The sequence below is a fragment of the Aplysia californica genome, unplaced genomic scaffold, assembly GCF_000002075.1.
Source record: "Aplysia californica isolate F4 #8 unplaced genomic scaffold, AplCal3.0 scaffold00080, whole genome shotgun sequence".
Classification (NCBI taxonomy): Eukaryota; Metazoa; Mollusca; class Gastropoda; order Aplysiida; family Aplysiidae; genus Aplysia; species Aplysia californica.
In genome coordinates, this window is record NW_004797350.1 from 80,358 (window position 1) to 98,513 (window position 18,156).

At 39.3% G+C, this 18,156-nt stretch overlaps 1 protein-coding gene across 1 annotated transcript in view; it reads left to right on the forward strand.

Annotated features, from left to right (window-relative positions):
- LOC101848648 overlaps positions 1 to 18,156 on the forward strand; it is a 57,433-nt gene that overhangs the window by 1,110 nt on the left and 38,167 nt on the right. The window contains exons 2-15 of the mRNA XM_013080257.2: positions 1,056 to 1,266; positions 3,211 to 3,458; positions 3,996 to 4,161; positions 5,683 to 5,812; positions 7,028 to 7,101; positions 7,856 to 8,050; positions 8,903 to 8,932; positions 10,071 to 10,280; positions 11,050 to 11,073; positions 11,346 to 11,490; positions 11,822 to 11,924; positions 13,153 to 13,261; positions 15,258 to 15,355; positions 17,954 to 18,137. Of these exons, the coding sequence (XP_012935711.2) occupies positions 1,176 to 1,266; positions 3,211 to 3,458; positions 3,996 to 4,161; positions 5,683 to 5,812; positions 7,028 to 7,101; positions 7,856 to 8,050; positions 8,903 to 8,932; positions 10,071 to 10,280; positions 11,050 to 11,073; positions 11,346 to 11,490; positions 11,822 to 11,924; positions 13,153 to 13,261; positions 15,258 to 15,355; positions 17,954 to 18,137 (1,807 nt within the window). The 5' untranslated portion in view covers positions 1,056 to 1,175. The remainder of the gene's footprint in view (positions 1 to 1,055; positions 1,267 to 3,210; positions 3,459 to 3,995; positions 4,162 to 5,682; positions 5,813 to 7,027; positions 7,102 to 7,855; positions 8,051 to 8,902; positions 8,933 to 10,070; positions 10,281 to 11,049; positions 11,074 to 11,345; positions 11,491 to 11,821; positions 11,925 to 13,152; positions 13,262 to 15,257; positions 15,356 to 17,953; positions 18,138 to 18,156) is intronic.

An 18,156-nucleotide genomic window follows, 5' to 3' on the forward strand; every position in this document is an offset into this window, starting at 1 on the left:
CACACACACACATACTCCCACAAGAAAAAAATAGAAAAACCAAAAAAAGCCTACGGTCAATTGAGAAGAGAAGCCTCTATACCCCCACCCCCCTTTTCGACACACACACAAAATCCTAATCCCTTAAAAAGAAATCTGAATTCTAGTCAACTGAAAAGCCTACCAATATCGTCCAAATCCACCCAAGACCAAACAAGTTTTAAAAACCGCCATACAAAAATAAAAGCAAAAATGTATCGACAGCAGACTGAATGGTCCCACCCCCCAAAAAAAACTTTTAAATATAGCGAACATCTCTGTCTTACCCCCTCTCATTCTCCCTCCCAACCCTCAGTTTCTACCGTTTCAACCCCCCCTCTTTCCCTCTACTTCCCCACTCCCTCCTCCTCTCTCTTTCTTCTTCTTTCTCTTCTTCTTCTTCTTCTTCTCTCTCTCTTCTTCTTCTTCCCTCTCTCTGATGTTTTGCCTCAGGCTCTTACAACATGAGGCTTATCAACAGACCGTCACATACACGAAATATCAAATAGACACCCCCCCCCCCTCTTTCCCTCTACCAACCTTTCCAAACACACCGTCCACTACTCATCTGTTCAATAATTCACATTAAATGCATTTCATTCTAAATTGGTGTAGAAAAATCGTACACTGAGCCTTGGAAAGAGTCTGTGTGAGTGGTTGGTGGGTGCTCTGGTGTGGTTTGCTCCTTCTTTCCTATCGGACATAATTTATGTCGTCTTTATCCCCCTTCCTTTTTTGTGTTTGTTACCCCCTGTAACACCTCTAATCTTCGGCCCTTATATGACCTTATTGTGTTGCAAGTACCGTAAAACTCTAACAAAAAAAAAAGTCTGTGGTGTCGTGGTTAGGTGCTTTGTTTCCGTACGCAGGAGACCCAAGTTTGATTCCCGCGTGGGGATAATTTTTAGCCAGTAATTTGGCCCTTCCCTAGGATGTGCAGTCAGCCTCCTAAATTGTCTATGTGTTGATAAAGGCGTGGAAGCAGATCCAAAGTTTTTAACCTTAAAAGACGATTTTGCTTTGTTTTCTCTCCACAGTTAGGGGGAGGAAAGCCCGAAGCGCGGGAAAGTAACAGAGAGCGTTTTAACACTTTACTTGAGGAATGTGTGAACGATCACTGCTGGGAGACGGAGTTTGAATTTGGTCGTTGTTTTGAGATGGAGACATCAATTGAGGAAGTGTTCAAAGATCTAGGAATGCGAGATTTCTCAGAAATGGACTTCATATGGCGTGACTACGCAAACTGCCGTAAGTAATTGGGGAAGATGTACCCAACGGGTTTTCTTTCCTTTCATGATTTGCGATAATAATAGGCTTGTACATTTATCATTATTTGTTCCAGAAACAAAAATGATAAAGAGATTCTTGCTATTTTTCCTTTTAAGTAGATATGTTGGTATAAATCCAGTTAGTCGCGCAATTTTAAAGAAAGCAACTTTCAAAAGTCAACGTGAGGAAAAAAACAACTGGTTTATAAGATAATAGAGCATTATGCATTCATGACACTCGCCCCCCCCCCCCCCCAAACACACACACAAACAACACATACACAAACACACACACACACACTCACACACACACACACACACACACGCAAACACACATACACACACATACGCACACTTGTACATGAGCACAGGCATACACACACACACACACACACACACACACACACACACACAAACACACACACACAAACACACACACACATACATAAATACACACACGCACAGACATACACACAAAAACGCGCCCGTGTATACGCGAACGGGCACTCACACACGCACGCCCATATGCATGCACTCACGCACGCAAGTACGCACTTACACATAAACATACAGATGCACATGCAAGTAAAAAAAGTCGTACAAGCTTGTGAGCAATGTCAGTCTATCGATCCTGCACCAGTTGTCCACGAGGCGGGCAACCTAGATGTCGCTACAGACTGGACAAGACTGGCAATAGATATAACTCACCATCATCAAGTGCCACACCTGTCAATTTTTTATTGTGGCCGAGGGTGATTTGTAATTTGGAAGAAACTTAAGAGAGAGAGAGACAACAGGGTTTGTGACAGAAGTAGTTGAAGAACTCATGTTTGAGAGAGGACCAGTGCGCGAGATTTTAATGGATATTGGCACAGTGTTTCACTCCGATTGTTTTTGGCAGATGCTTCAGAAATGGAATATCGAACCATTGTTCAGAGCTGCATATAGACCTACGGGGAACGGGATTGTTGAGAGACACCACCGTATACAGTGAAGTCCATTGCAGAAAGAGGAAACATTTCTCCGCAAGAAGCTGTGTTTTGGTACAACTCAACACCAAGAGCAGGTTTGGGCCCAACATCAGTGCCACAGAGAGCTGTCTACCGTTTTGATTGGAGAAACCATATCGATGTTAATGAAGAAGAAATTCAAGACGGGCAAGGAAGATTTGAAGTTGGAGATGATGTTTGGGTTAAACCACCCCAGAGCAAATGCACAACTACGGGGAATAGAGGTACGGTTACGTACAACAATGTTGCTGTCGATGGTATGGCTCGTCACGTTCTCGATGTTAGAAGAGTGGTACGAGATGTAACTTCAGAGGAGGAGGATGATCAGGGAGGTGGCAGTGAGCCTCAGACCTTGCAGACTCTGACGAAAAACGAAGGTGCAGGTGAACCCCCTCCCTGGCGGTATCCTGATCGAGTCAGGAAAACCCCCGGTTGGTTGGTGGATTATGAAAATCAGTTCTTGGAGTAATCAAGAGTACAAAGTGTAGATAGCGTTGAACCATGTCCTGTTCGCACACTGGAGTTGTTTATTTTGTTTTGTTTGATCTTGAGATCACGGGGGCGTGTGATTTCGGGAAAGTAATCGAGTACGGTACCTATTGACATTGAAGAAGAGAAGAAGGGTAGTCCGAGGCGTGAGCCACGGACTGTGGAACAACGCGTGAGTTGCAGTCGAGGTGCAGCACAGAGAGTTGTCACCAGTCAGTGCAAGTTGGATCGCTACATGAGGTGGGTGTGCATTGGTAAACCACACGCGTGTATGGTTAAACCACAGAAACGGAACGTGACAATTGCATTGATTTGAAAGGACTTTCATGTTTTACAGTGGGTGTAGATATCTAGTGCAATAGTGCTCACTGAACTTAGATATCTAAATAATCTGTAAAAGTGAACGCTTTCGTTGTGCCTTTCAGAAAAAACTCCGGAGACGGAGTGTCAAGGAAAGCCCAATACTCACTTTGAACCCTCTTATGTGGTCAAGTGCCAGCCGACGTGCTCTAGTGCTATCACTGCCTCAATTTGCACCGACTATGAACTCGGTTCAGGGTGTGTGTGCAACGATGGGTTCTTCCTCAACACTGAGATGCAGTGTGTCACGGAGCAAGAGTGTACCAACGAGTGCACGCTTCAGATGGAAAATGGGGAATTGATCAGGCTCAAGGTAACTCAGTAGGCCTACTGATAGAGCTATTTGTTGTTGTTGTTGTTGTTGTTGTTGCTGCTGCTGCTGCTGTTGCTGCTGTTGTTGTTGTTGAAGAATAAGAAGAGGTTGTTGTTGTTGTTGAAGATGTTGTTGTAGAAGTTTGTAAGATTATTTTACGAGTAGATCTAGTTATTATAGCAAAAGTAAATTGTCTTTTCTATATCTAGTTTTATCCTTTTTGCTTTCTTATATCCTTCACTTTACGGGCTCATGCACCCTGGCCACTTTTCAGCCCCCCCCCCCTCTCTCTCTCTCTCTCTCTCTCTCTCTCTCTCTCTCTCTCTCTCTCTCTCTCTCTCTCTCTCCCCCTCTCTCTCTCTCTTAAGTCTCCTCTATCTATCTATCTATCTATCTATCCATCCATCCAGCCATCCATTTTTTAAATCTATAACATCTTTTCAAATGACCTATTTGCGCTGCCTTTAATTATTTCTTTGTAAAGTTTTAGTTATGTTTTTTAGCTTACAATATCCTTGGCACTATTCCTCTACACAGGATCAGGAGTTTGTGGTTATTGAAGCCTGCAGGAGGACAGCCCAGTGCGTCAGTGGCGTAATAAACGAGCAAGTCGATGAGACCGGTTGTGATTTACACGCTGTGTGCAGCCCTGATGGCCTACAGTGTGTCTGTAAGGAAGGCTTCTATGGTGACGGAAAAACATGTAAGTAAGAAGAAATGCTTTGCCACCCGATAATTAAATCTACACCTATTTATAGAGTCCTGAGGTTAACGCCAATAATAATATCATTGACTTTCATGTGCGCCCCTTTCAATACTTTTTCTAAAAGTTGCTATCAATCCTGACACAAGACAAAACTGTGTTTATTTAAACACATTTGCTGTTGTCTGGATTTTCAGAGATTTTCTTTTGTTTTTGAATAAGACTTTTCTAAATTGCCTTTGCAAAAAACCACCAAACAAACACACACAAAACCTTTATTTTAGACTATTATTATAGCAAAGAGGGTATAGATAGCCGAGTCCAACTATCTCTTTGGGCCAGTTTATAGCAAATCACTTGTCAAAAAGTATTAAATTAACTTTTCGACAAGAACTTCAACCGCTAGGCTAAGCTTAGACGCCAGGGGGGTGGGGGGGGGGGTGCCCAGTCTGTCACAGGCCCAGTTTGTCACAATTTCATTTATGTATTTGAGTATTGATGACAGTTATAATTACAGCACTTTAACACTGTAGTTGTTACTTAAGTTTTTTATTCTTCACCTTCAAATTGGTGGTGAAGAGATAGTCCCTCTAAAATGTCAATTCAGCTCGTGTGGTTCAATATTTCTTCCTTTTTGTATGCAAATCAAGGTAAATTTCAATTACTCTGTAAAATTTCAACAATGAATGTTCTTTCGTTGAAAACAATTGAACAGTAAAATTCAATTCATACAATCAATCAATCATTAATTTATTCTATTTGAGAGAGTCAGTGATAACTTCCACCATGCAGGGCACAGTCGAGGCCTGTAACAAACTGGGCCAATGCCAAACTGGGACTGTGACAAGCTGGCATGCTTCCAAACACCAGAACCTAACAGTGACTTATACTTCCTTTTCCACTTTCCGGTTGATGCCTTTTGAAAAATGGATGTCTGCTGTGTTTTGCTTCAATTGCACCAATTTTGGCTCTGTTTTCTGAACGCCAGATAACTGTAAAAAAATAAACAAACAAACACCCCCCTCCCCGTTTACTCAAGGGAAAGGTGTATATCAATAAGGTATGATGAAGGGTTAAAGCGCAAAGTCAATGAAATTTGGTCAAAACTGCATCATTTTGCAAAGACAAAGTCATCAGTGGCCAGGAAAACTCTGTCTCCTTTCCTCCGATGTGGCAGTCTACAGACCATGTGCACCCTTTATTTGTATTCATTCACATTACTATTAGTTTTTGTTTTTAGTTGAAGTAATAATTTTGCAGGTCTTGCAACACAATTTAGCAAGATTTGGGTATTAACGTCTGGGTTATGGTTAATAAAACACACTCATGCCGAAAGATTGCTGTTGTTGATTTACCCGTTTTCTAAGAATAGGACAAGATTCTAAGATAAGAAAAGAAGGTGAAACCAAGAAATTGTTTTGATTCTTTGTTGTTGTCTACATAGCCTTCTTGAAATATTATTGTGGTAAGGAATTTTTGTTACCCTACCTAATGTGCACTCTGGTTTACTCCCTTATCCAGGTGAAAATAAGCGAACCTGCAGAGAGGGCTACGTTTCTATGGGTGACCTCTGCTATCGCTTTGTCCCTGATAAACTTGACTGGCACAGTGCTGCACTTACTTGCGGGGCTGAGGGAGCACGTCTTGCAAGGTTAGGTTATGGTGTTAAAATTAACCTTAGATGATTAGGAAGTTTTTTGGGGGGTACTAATTCACTCCGTGAAAAATAGTTAAAGCTTGTTCAGTTTAGTCTGACCATGGTTAAAACACGATTAAATCAAGTTTTACTGTTTAATCTTCTCTGATCTTAGCCTATTCTTAATGACCACTGCAAACTATGATTTGGACAAGTTTTCTTTGATGTTAGCGAAAGCGGATCTAAAAAATAATAGGGATTTTACAGCATACACCTAAAACATTAAAAAGTTGACATACTTTTTCTTCAACCCTATATCACAGTTCAATGCTTGGGTTAATACTTTTCGAGATTTAGGTTGAGATGTCTAGACAATTGTGGGATGGAATCTACAAGCTGACAATGAAATATTGGGGCAAAGTGGTGTCACTGTCTTAAAATTAGCAATTTGTAGGCTAGGCCATAATATGTAATTTATTTTTGAGACCCTGTGCATGTACCCAAAGAGAGGTTTTTAATATAGGGCTCAAATAGATAAAACTTTTCATTACTGGAGCAAGATTTTTAAAAAATATTTTTTTTTGTCTCTGGCGTGCAGAATGCCATGCACAGTTTGGTGGGCATAGGTAAATTAATGAATGAGTTTAAACTTTTGAACGCGGACAGATGGAACTGAACAAGCTATAGTATTAAGTTGAATTATCAGAACTGTACTGTATAATTATCGTCTTCTACAAGTCTTGCATAAATATTCAAATGTGCAATTTTTTCATGAAATCCATTGCCATAAGCAGTACACAATCATAAGTAATGTGAAAATAGCCAAATTTATTTGCAATATTTGTGCAATTCCTAGTAAATGACGTAAAAATTAACTGGTTTATTTGCATACATTTTCAGTATCTATGGATTTGCCACTATAGATTCTTAACATAATCTGAATCTACTAGGGTTCTTTCCTGGGGACACGATTTTTTTTCCTCAAACTGACTTTCGGGGATAATTCTGAGGAAAACTCCTGTTTTTTAGTCATGGAGATGCTGGTAGATTTGAGGATGCAATTAGTTTTTATCTTTTACTATGATAGACCATGTAATAGGTTGAGAGCTGAAATTGTTGTTGTTTGATAAAAACGATTTCTCTTTAATATGTAGGGCTGTGTCTTTATTCCCTACATTGACTTTTTATTGTATCTCTTTAAAGTAAGTTTTCTTGGTTTCTCTGCTACAGATACGACTCAGAGGAAAATGATGAACTTGTGCACTTTGTGCAGAAGTCTAAACTATTTTACCTGAGTTCCATGGGTGAGTGTCTACTCTGATAACTTTAGAAGATAAACATCATCATAGGATTTTACGGACTGTGAAATAAGGTCAAGGATTTGGATTTGTGCGGCCGATCATACTGTCAATAGGCTAGAGTTTGGATGGATGGTAGTGCAAAATGGTGTACAGCATTTATATAAAAAAAAAAAAATTAAGGAGTACATTGAGGCTAATACCGCCAAGGCACATGCCTGTATTCAAAATGAAATAAAAACAAATAACGCCGAACCTATATTATATAAAGTATTATTGATGTGTCGAAGAGGCCTCACAAAGTTTGAGTGAGTTCAAGCACGTTTCTTTCAAAGGAAAAGGATTTGGGTGTTTGTTCTTGGTTTTGCCAGATAATTCGTGTACTTGTGAGGACTGGTCTTCATTTTTTACCAGAATAATATTGTTTAGCATGGTATTTTCTTTCACTATAACCAAGCACTGTCTATGTCAAGGGATGATTACATCACTTTGCCGGGGACCCATAGCTTGTTTCATCACACTTAAACAGTTTAAAATGTTGAAGGAACCTGATGTGTTGGTTACATATATATTGTCTTTTTTGTCTGTAGTAAAAATAAAATTTGTTCCATTCTGCAAAATCCCCAAACACTCCCTCACCCCCTTCCAAAATAAAACCAAATTATAAAGAAAGTAATACAAATTACTATTTGTGCATGTTGTGAACATGCTAATGTTATAGTAAAAATAAATTTACTGATATTTTGTTTTCAAAATTCAGCCAAAATCCGGTATCTGCACTGCCAAGGAGGTTCAACGTGTCGCATACCCAAGAACGAAGTTGCTATTAACATCAAAATTGCGGAGACAGCAAATGCCAATGCTTGCAAGGGAAAGTTCCAGCTTTCTGATGACCGCAGGAAAGTTGTTGTGACTGGCAACTGTGATGCTACGTTTTCTCTCAGCTGTGTGTTGGGTAAGTTTAATCCTCAAAATACCCCCCCCCCCCTTTTTCAAAAGTGATCTCAGTTTCAGCAGTTGAATTTCTAAAAAAAATTTACCTTTCTTTGAAATCTTTTGATCAGTAAGTGATGATGGTTTACTTGATGTATTAGGAATGTAACGTCTTTTCTCTTCAAAATTCACTTAAAATAAATTATGATTTAAAATGTTCGCCTGAGTACACTGGTGAATTTTACTTGAAAGAGAAAAATACTCTTTTCTTGTACATTGTGTGTTGAAGTCATTTCTATAGCTAATGTAGTTTTACTTCCTTGTCACTTGTAACCTGTTTGTCTAGACCTGTAGTAGAAAAATACAAAGATGTCATGTAAAACACCATCAGACCATTAGAGGGAAATACTTGAAGGCATGATGCGGGGCAAAAGGGCAAAGGGTGGACAAAAAAGAACAATGTGGACCGATGACATCAAGGCACAGATTGGCCTAAATATTACATTGTATAACGTCAGCTTGCGACCGTAAGCCATGAAGGGCCATTGCGTGTCACCCTCTAAGCCAGAGAAGTCACCTTTAGTAATATGTGGTGGTTATTGTTTTAGTAAACTTCTTTTTGCAGAAAACATTTAGATTGCTTTTCAAGGAAAATACCCTCGTTTCATCATCATCTTCATCATAAAGTGCTAGATCTCACATAGACATTGGTGATCAAAGTTCTTCATTCATTTCCCTTTTTGGATACTCTCAGAAAACCTAAATTGTTCTGTTTTTTCTGCATATTGTCTATCTGTTCAACTTGTCCAGTTTTTTCTTCCATCATATTGTACTTACTGTCAAGTGTTCATTCTTTTTCTCTTTGTTTCCACAGCTTCAGTGTGGTCAGCATCTCCAGTACCAGGTAATAGGGTTTCAGTAGTAATTAAAGTCATACAGAATTAATCCTCGATGTAGGGAACTCGACATATGTTTTAGTAAAAGGTTTAAGACTCTTGCAACACAATAAGGTCATATTAGAGCCCAAGATTAGTGGATTTACAAGAGAGTAATAAACACAAAAAAAGAAGCAGAAGAGTCTAGGATGATATATATTTGATAGAACAGAAGGAGCAGACAACACCAGAGCAGTGGCCAACAACCCACCCTCAGTTGCAAGAGCATTAACAAAAAATTCTTTTTTAGTTGATACTCAATTGGGTGCTGATTTCGTTGAAGGTCTACCATGCTAATGTGATCAATTGTAATTAGAGTTCTGCCTGATCCACCACTGTCTACTGCAATATGACACATCTAGTGTGACCACAGTATCGACCGTGCTGGGGGCATTTAGATCAAATACAGTGGATTTTATAATTACACTACGGGTGGAATACTTCAATTTGCCATGTCATTTGTATAAATAATTTAGGGGTGGTGAAGAGTATGACTGGCAAGTAAATTACAATAGCAAGAGACCAGGCAGAACTATTTTCAAGAGATCAGGAGACCCAGACTACCCTTTCTGCGCTTTGATGGCCATACACATAATTTGATTTTTATGCATGCTTGTTAGAAAAATCATGCTAGTTGATTAACATTTATTTCATGGCCTCCATAAGCTTTAAGGGGCCCCCACCTTTTGGAAATGACTCTTATAAACATTTTTGTATGTCTATTATTATAAATGTGTTTGTAAACAAATAAAGAGAGGGAAAATAGGGACTTCTGATTCTCTTGACAGGGTTGCATTTTGAGACACATTAGCGGTCATTAGTTACAGAACAGTAAGTATGTTGCACAGAATTGACGTACAATTTATTAGTATGTACATTTTTAAAATGCACCATTGAAAGTACATTATGTCTGCCAGAATGGAAAGGGACACAAGATCCACACTTTTGGCCATTTATTAAAAAATTGGTTGCACGGCGGTGAACTTGCTGCTGACTAGTGCGGATCAGGACCTAGAAGAAAAAAGAAACCTAATGGGTGAATATTTTGAATGTTCGGAACGTTCTTATCCCACCATTCATTTACTCATTCTTATAATTTCTCCTCAGTTTTGTGGGTAGGAGGAAACACACACGTTTTGGGCTTTGAAAAACGTAATGGAAAATCTCCATTCCAAGTGGACCCACCCCGACTGATTGATGAGGAAGCGGTAGAAGATCCTGTTGGCTGCTTCCAAGCCACGCTCAATGAGAAAGAACGACTTATTCTCTCAACAAATCCAGACTGCAAGAATGTTCAACCCTTCATCTGCGAATATCGTATGATAATTGTTCTATGATTTGAAAACATAATTATGCGCATACTCAGTATTTATTTGTTTACATTCTTTCATTTTATTATATTCTTTGTCAGTTGCTCAGGAGGAACAATTTAGATTTAGGTTAGATGTTCTATCTATCTAACAGAATAACAGAAACATTAAGCTGCAAATTATGTTGCCTTTATTTAACATCTTTGTGTAAAGTTCTGAGTCACTCTAGTTGTAAATATCTAACTTCAAAAAGTTTTAAAACCGTGTTCAAGCATTTGGGGAAAAATACGGTCTAGCATGCATCGGTAGCAAACATATTTTCAGATCCCAATTTTTTTTCTCATAGGCCAACGTTATATTCTTCGTATTTGAAATATGTAGGCATAATAAAAACATTTACGTTTCCACTGATTTCACTGTATGCCTGCTAGACTAATATACCTATAAATTAGACAGCTTTTACATTGTATGCCGTGAGTCTGTTTTTCTCCTTTAGTCAGTTACCGTGCTATTATAATGATTTCATAGACATCGAGAAATCTTGTCAGTATGTTAGTGTTTTAGCGCCTATTAAGGGCTGCTTGCACTGTATGCTTTCAAGGAAATTGAGATTTTTCAGAATGCTCTCAGGTCTGCTGGGGTAATAGTATAGATTGTGAAGGGCATAGAGCTTGCTTTTGAGCGTGGATTTGCGCTATACAAATGCTATCTTTTTTTTTTTCCAAATAGATATCAGGTTGTACTACAAGTACGATTTATATTCTTTTCTTTCACAGAAAACACGGAAGAGAAGTTGAATGGTGAGTTTTGAATGAATGAATGGGGTTTCTATTCAGAAAATAAAATTTGAAGTTTTGAAGTTATGTGAACAGTATGTTCTTTGCTTTTATGTTTGTGCATATTCAAAAATCAAAGATTACTGAGCAGTGTAAGATAATACTTTATTGTCCAAGGGGGACATGTATACTCTGGAATGTCCTCGGATATAAACACAGAGCATCCAAAAACATTCACACAGATGGAGAGGCGTAGATGATTCTATTAATATGACTATGGTGGTTTTAATGTCCAGATCCAAATGATGTTGACAGCGTTGCTCAGAAGGTCAACCATCAAGGGGCCATCGCAAAATGTGCTGAGCTGGGAAGACCGCTGTTGAAGATCACCAATAATGAGCAGTTGAAGAAGGCTAAACATATCATTCAAAAGCAACTCAGGTACGTCTTTGCCCCTCTGTGTCTAATGATATTTTAACAATAGTCCAAGTTTATATATCATGGGAGGACTTTGCTAATCTGTTTGTTTCGGGTACTGATATTTCTGTTGCATTTTGGGCAATTGGGTGCTAAGTGCTATTTTAAAGATGAACCTTTCCTGCATAGCAGAAATGAATGTAAGGCAAGAATTGAAAAAAAAAAGAATTCCCTCTTACTCTACTATCCCGTATATTTCCTCTCTCGTTCTCCAGTTTCGTATCTGCCTTTCTTTACTGGTTCACTATTGCAATGGTATTGCAAAGGTCAAAGCTTGGATCATTCTCTTCTACAGAAATGATGCCTGGCTAGATGCCAGGTTTGCCCCTGAATTGGAGGCCTTTATGTGGTCAGATGGTACTGCCATTGACTTCAACAACTGGGAAAGGATGCCATTAGTATGTTTTGCTTTCTGTTAATGCATGTTTGAGTTTGTTCATCAAAGGTGTTAGAAAGGTGTTAGAAAATGGAGATTTGGTTTGAGTTTGAATTGAGCTTTCTTAAAATAAAAATAGCCTTTTCGGTTTGGTCCCATTCCTAGATTCAGGCTCATTAGAAATGTGTCTCCATCCTTCCTTTGCTAGGCAAACTGCAGGGCTTGTGAGGAAGAAAAACGGTAAATAGTGCTGTGTTATGCACAGGACAGATTGTTCAATAAGTCATCACCAAAGTAATTTTGAATAACATCATGACCAATTATAGATTGCTGTCAGTAGTCCTTCTTTGGCGAAAAAAATCTTATAAAAACCCTCGTATGCAGCAGTGAATGCCACTAAACTTTTTAACCACACAAGACTTAACTTAATTAAGAAATCCCTGATGGGTATATTTTAATGGAAGCGAGTATGGTTTCTACAGAATTGTCTTTACTGAAGTCTATTACAGGGTCTCTTTTTTGTGCTATGAAAGTATTTTCTGTTTTATTGTTATTTTAGTTCTCATAACAGTACATTAACGATTGGCTCTTCAATTGTTACTTTTCCTTTTGATGTTTTGTAAATTGCTGTGCCTTGAGGACTATCTTGATGTTAGCTTGTAAGATGAGAAATATCAAAATAGCTTCAATAGTATAATAAACATCAGTGGGTATACTTCATGAGGTGCTTTAATTAAATCTCGGTCTCCTGTATAATCATCTTTTTCTCTAGAGATGAGGCATGATGAGAAGCCTTCTGAGAGTATGAGTTTGTTCTCCTCTGAAGTACATTTTATTCTGGGGATATTTGAGAGATTTTCATTCCCTCTGGTTGTACCTTTTGCATTAGCTTAGAACAAAGAGAAAGTAAAAGTGAGAGATTTTGCACTTTTTATAAAATGACTGACTACAAGTTCAATCAAAAGGCACTGTACGACTTTTCTAACCTGAGTTGAGTCCTTTTTTCTCGACTTCTTTAAAGAATAGTTTTCCTCCCAGTCCAGTGCCAGTATATGGTCCAAATGGATCCACTTTCATTATGACAGACAATTTGTTTTTTAGTTTAATGTAATCAAACTTAACCTTCAGCGGATAACATGTTAGGATGTATATTTTGAAATGTACATAAATATTACATTATTTCATGCATAACCTTATGGCTGTCACTATATCGCTTAGTTTTTTTCCTTTTTTTTCAAAACTTTATTCAGCCTTCAAGAGGATCGGTAGAGACCCACTGCTTGGCTATGAGCAAAAAAACTGGCTTTTGGTATGCTGAGAGATGTGATAGGCGCTTGTTTCCTCTGTGCGGTCCTCATGGTAAGGTCAAATTTACTGATATTAGCAAAGACTGTTGTGTTAAAATACAGTCAAACTGTAAGAGGGCCCCTCATATTCAAGGATAAAAGTGGCTGTCTCAGACTAGTGGCCATCTCACATATCATTATTTTGTTGCCGAAGCAAGGGAGGATTTGTGATGTGGTCCTTTGTACTGGTGATTGTCTTATACAGGTGGCCGTTAAAACAGGTTTGGCTGTGCTTTACTTCTCAGTTCTAATTGCAGGATTGAAGGAATTGCCGTTTGCTGAGATCAGTAGATTTGTACTCACAAACATTGTTAGTTTACTTAACAATTGCATCTCTTAGTCATGTTGTTCCCTTATATTCTCAGTTATACAGCTGGAAGCAGATACAGCTGGAAGCAGCTGAAATGACACTTCTGTATGGTCACCCAATTTTGTCTTATCAGATTTGACAAGTCATACATATATAGTTTAGATCAGCAAGACCATCAAACAGTAATTGATGAGTTGAAAGAGAACATATTGCAAATCAAATACACAAGTCATTCACCGCGTTCAAAAAGGGATACATGAACGCTTGTGATTTAAAGGAAAACATGTCGAGCACAACATTTTAAGTTTGTCTTTTCCATTACCATTTTAATGTAACCTTTGATGTCAAATATTAGTGTAAGAGATTTTTGCTTTGATGCGGAAATGAGAAGTCATGTTCTTGAGCTTGTGTTACAAATGTTCTGCATTAATGTTTTACGTCTATATTTGTGCGAGTGCGTGGAGAAAGGTCCCAGTTGTCGGAAATTTTGGATGTTGAAATAAAGGCATATTCTTGTTGTAAATTCAATTTAACCTTTGGTAAAGCACAACATGTTGCAAATGTATCTAATACAAAATGTTTAGACATAAGGTATTATAAAATCCTCTGAATATGTTATTAAGAAATGATTGATCATGTGTTTCATGATGGAACTAAATTCTTGACCAGGTATTACTTTTTTGGCCTTTCCACCCTGTTGCTCAAAAATAGCTTTCACGACAAACCGAGAACTAATTTCTCCAGGTACACACAGACATTTATTTTTCAAGAGTCGATTTTTGGTGCTTTAAAAAAGTTACCATTTCAGTATGTTTGGTTCAATTTTTTTTAAAACGTTGGTCTACGGTCTGTCTGAAGAGTTGAATAATGATGATATCAAAGTTCTGATTTAAATGCTCTATAATTATTTAGTTAAGTTATTTGATTTTTTGTAGCAGATCGTTTTTGTGCCCCTCCCCCCTGCAAAACCCCTGCAATAATGTCAATGTATAGCTCACCATCATTGTCTTTCTCACCCTACTCAAGGGTATAGGCCACGAACAAACATTTTCAACCTTTCTCTGTCCTGGGCTAGCCTCTTGATGTTATTCTATGTCTTCCCACTTTTCTGTACCTCAATTTCTATGATTCTTCGCCAGGTTCCACGCGGTCTTCCCCTTGATATCTTCCCCTTTGGATTCCAATCCTACACTTTCTTTGTTATGCAGCTGCCTGACGTCATGAGAGTATGTCCAATCCATCGCCACCGTCTTCTTCCTACCTCATCTCTGACTGGGATCTGTCTTGTTTTCCGTAACTCTTCCTCGTTGGTGACTCTGTCTGTCCATCTGATCCTTAGTAATTTTCTCAGACACCTGTTCAAGGAAACTTGGATCCTCTTTATGCAAGTTTGTGAGGCGTTCCATTTCTCACATCCATAAAACAGGACTGACTTCACATTTAAATTGAAAATCCCCAACTTTGTTCGAAATTAGATATCTCTTGTCTTCCAAATCCTATCCAAAGATGTGAAAGCAGCCTGTGCTTTTCCAATGTGGGACTTTATAATGTTAAGCTACTCTGCAGTATTTCTTGTGAATAACGTGATGGTGCACTTTTCAGGGAATCCAAACAAAATCCTCTTGTTTACCAAATGTGTTTTTACTTTTTTTTAATGGTCAAAGAAATTGTTTCACCTTTGTCTTTTGTCACACTATAGAGGGTGTGAAACCCACGATCTTCACTCCACCATTCCCCATCCCTGGCCCCACCACCCTGGAGAAGATCAAGGAACAGCTACACAAACATGGCGCAGAGGTAAACCCAATTCAAATGTCTTTTGGATCATTCCATGAAAAGTGACTCGTAAAGCAAGGATGATAACTTGCTAAATAAGATCTAAGAAGGGATAGATTCATCTTTAGTGCAGTAAGAGGGGGGGGGGGGGGATTTTAGGGGTTACATTTTTTTTTGGTACAAAAATGTTGCATCTGACAAAAACGGTGTAAAGAAAGGCTCTATCACTGCTTAGCATTTTCGCAGCAGGTCATCATCTTCGTGCAACGTGTGTTGCTTTTCAAGGAATGGTCTCATCTGTCAGTTGACCAAACAACAGGCTCTTGTTTGTAGGTAGCATACATCATATTTATCTAGAAATTGAATATTTTTTTACCATCTTACTTGAGATGTCCTAATGATATAACAATTTTTAGAGATGCATCTATCACAATCTGTTTTGTTTTCATGTTGCATTGATTTGTAAAATTTTGATTGGTTGAAACAATGCATATCAGTGAACCTTAACAGTGCATACTTGTCATTTGTTAGAATTTTTATCAGTGATTTATATGAGTATTTAATTCTATTTTAAAACATTCTCTTTTAATTAAACATTAACATACGGTGCATTACTTCAGTTGACTCACAGTATCCCCTTGTAGTTTACACTCATAATAAATCAAAGCCCAGCAAAATCATCTTATCTATAATCAAACTGTGTGGTGTTTACCTTCTATTCGATCATTCATTTCTACTCAGTGAGATGTTATTTTATGAAATAGGTCTCACATGTGGGGACAGCAGTCTAGTGGTTACGGTTCTTCTTCTTCTTCTTCTTCTTCTTCTTCTTCTTCTTCTTCTTCTTCTTCTTCTCCTCCTCCTCCTCCTCCTCCTCCTCCTCCTTCTCCTCCTCCTCCTGCTCCTCCTCCTCCTCCTCCTCCTCCTCCTCCTCCTCCTCCTCCTCCTCCTCCTCCACCTCCTCCTCCTCCTCCTCCTCCTCCTCCTCCTCCTTCTCCTCCTCCTCCTCCTCCTTCTTCTTTTTCGTCTTCTTCTTCCTCTTCTTCTACCTCTCCTTCTGTTTCTTCTTCTGCTGCTTCTTCTTCTTCTGCTTCTTCTTCTGCTTCTTCTCCTGCTCCTGCTCCTGCTCCTGCTCCGGTTCCTGCTCCTGCTCATGCTCCTGCTCCTGCTCCTGCTCCTGCGGCACTGCATCTGAAAACCAGCTTTCGCCATATATCTTTGTCCTCTGCTTTCCTCAGATTGCCACCCATCGTCTTTCCAGTCCACTATGTAATGTTGTCCTTTCATCTTCTTCTCTGCCTTCCTCTCTTTCTCTTTCCTTGTATGGTTCCTTGTAGGGTTGTTTTGGCAAGTCCTGTGGATCTTGTGATATGCCCATACCATTTTAATTTTCATCTTTTCACTGTGGTCAGTAGATCTTCATGCTGTCCTACTGTGGTCAGTAGATCTTCAGGCTGCCCTACTGCGTAGGTGATTCTGTTTCGTACATCAGCATTTGAAACGTGGTCTTTGTACGAGATGTCAAGGAGTCTGTGGTACCGTCTCATTTCTGTTGTCTGAATCTTTTCTCTAAATCTGCTGTACACGACTCGCAGGCGTATAAAAATATTGAGATGACCAGTGGGCGCATTAGTCTGAATTTTGAGTTGGGCGTGATGTTTCTGTCCCTCCAAATAGGCTTCAGTTTTGACAGCGCAGCTGTTGTTTGCGCGATTCTGGGGAGAATTTCTGGTCTTGAGCCTTCATATGAGACGATTGATTCAAGGTATTTGAAGCTGTTGGCGGTCTCAAATTTCTCGCCCCTGACTTTAATGTCCGCTTTGATGCCATTGGTGTTATTTGTCATTTGCTTGGTTATCTTGGCACTGATCTCCGTTCCGTAGGCGGCTGAGGTTGTGTCCAGCCGCTCCACTAGTGTGGCGAGCTCCTGGTCTTCTCCGGCTATTCATCGGAAAAACGCAAGTTTGTTATTGTCCTGCCTCCAATACTGATTGTTCCATTGTAGTCTTCCAGTGTGTCAGTCATGATTCGTTCTAGGAAGATTTTGAAAAGAGTGGGAGCAAACAGCCTTGCCTCACCCCGACCCTTGTCCTGAACCAATCCCCCAAGCTGCCATAAAGGTAGACTGCGCTGGAGATACAGTTGTTGTATGACGTTGATCAGGTTGGCGTTCATATTATAGGTTGCATCTGACAAAAACAGGCCACTGACTCATAAAAGTGTGGTTGTGAGTTCAGGGGTTCGAGCTGCAGGCCAAATACAGTGTCCTTGCTGAAAGGCACTTTACATCGATTTTTCTCACTTCGCCCAGGTGGAAATGGGTACCCAGCTACAGACAGCGAAATATCTTGTCAGTATGTTGGGCTTCCCAGGAAGTTTAGATTGTTTCAGAATGCTGTCAGGTTTGCTGGGTAACGGTATAGATTGTAAAATGCATAGAGCTTCCTGCTGAGCAGGAATTTGCGCTAAACAAATGATATCTTTTATTATTATAACAGGATCAGAGTTTTAGGGACGTTTGTGATGCTGAAAACTTAGATGTGAAATTGGTGGCATGCAAGGGAGGAATAGCCTATCGGATACCAAGAGTTAATGGGTGTTCTTTTTATTTTTTAACAGGCTTACCTCTGTGATGAACCTGTTGAGATCAGGTGCCGTGCTAAGAATGAACTGACGGATCAGTGGGTGACTGACACGACCCAGGAAGGTGCCACCCTGAGCTGCAAGAAGACGGATATTTCTTGTAAAGGGGGACAGGGCTTGGATTGCAGCACATTTGAAGCTGAATTCCTCTGTCCAGAACGTGAGTGATGAGATCCGTT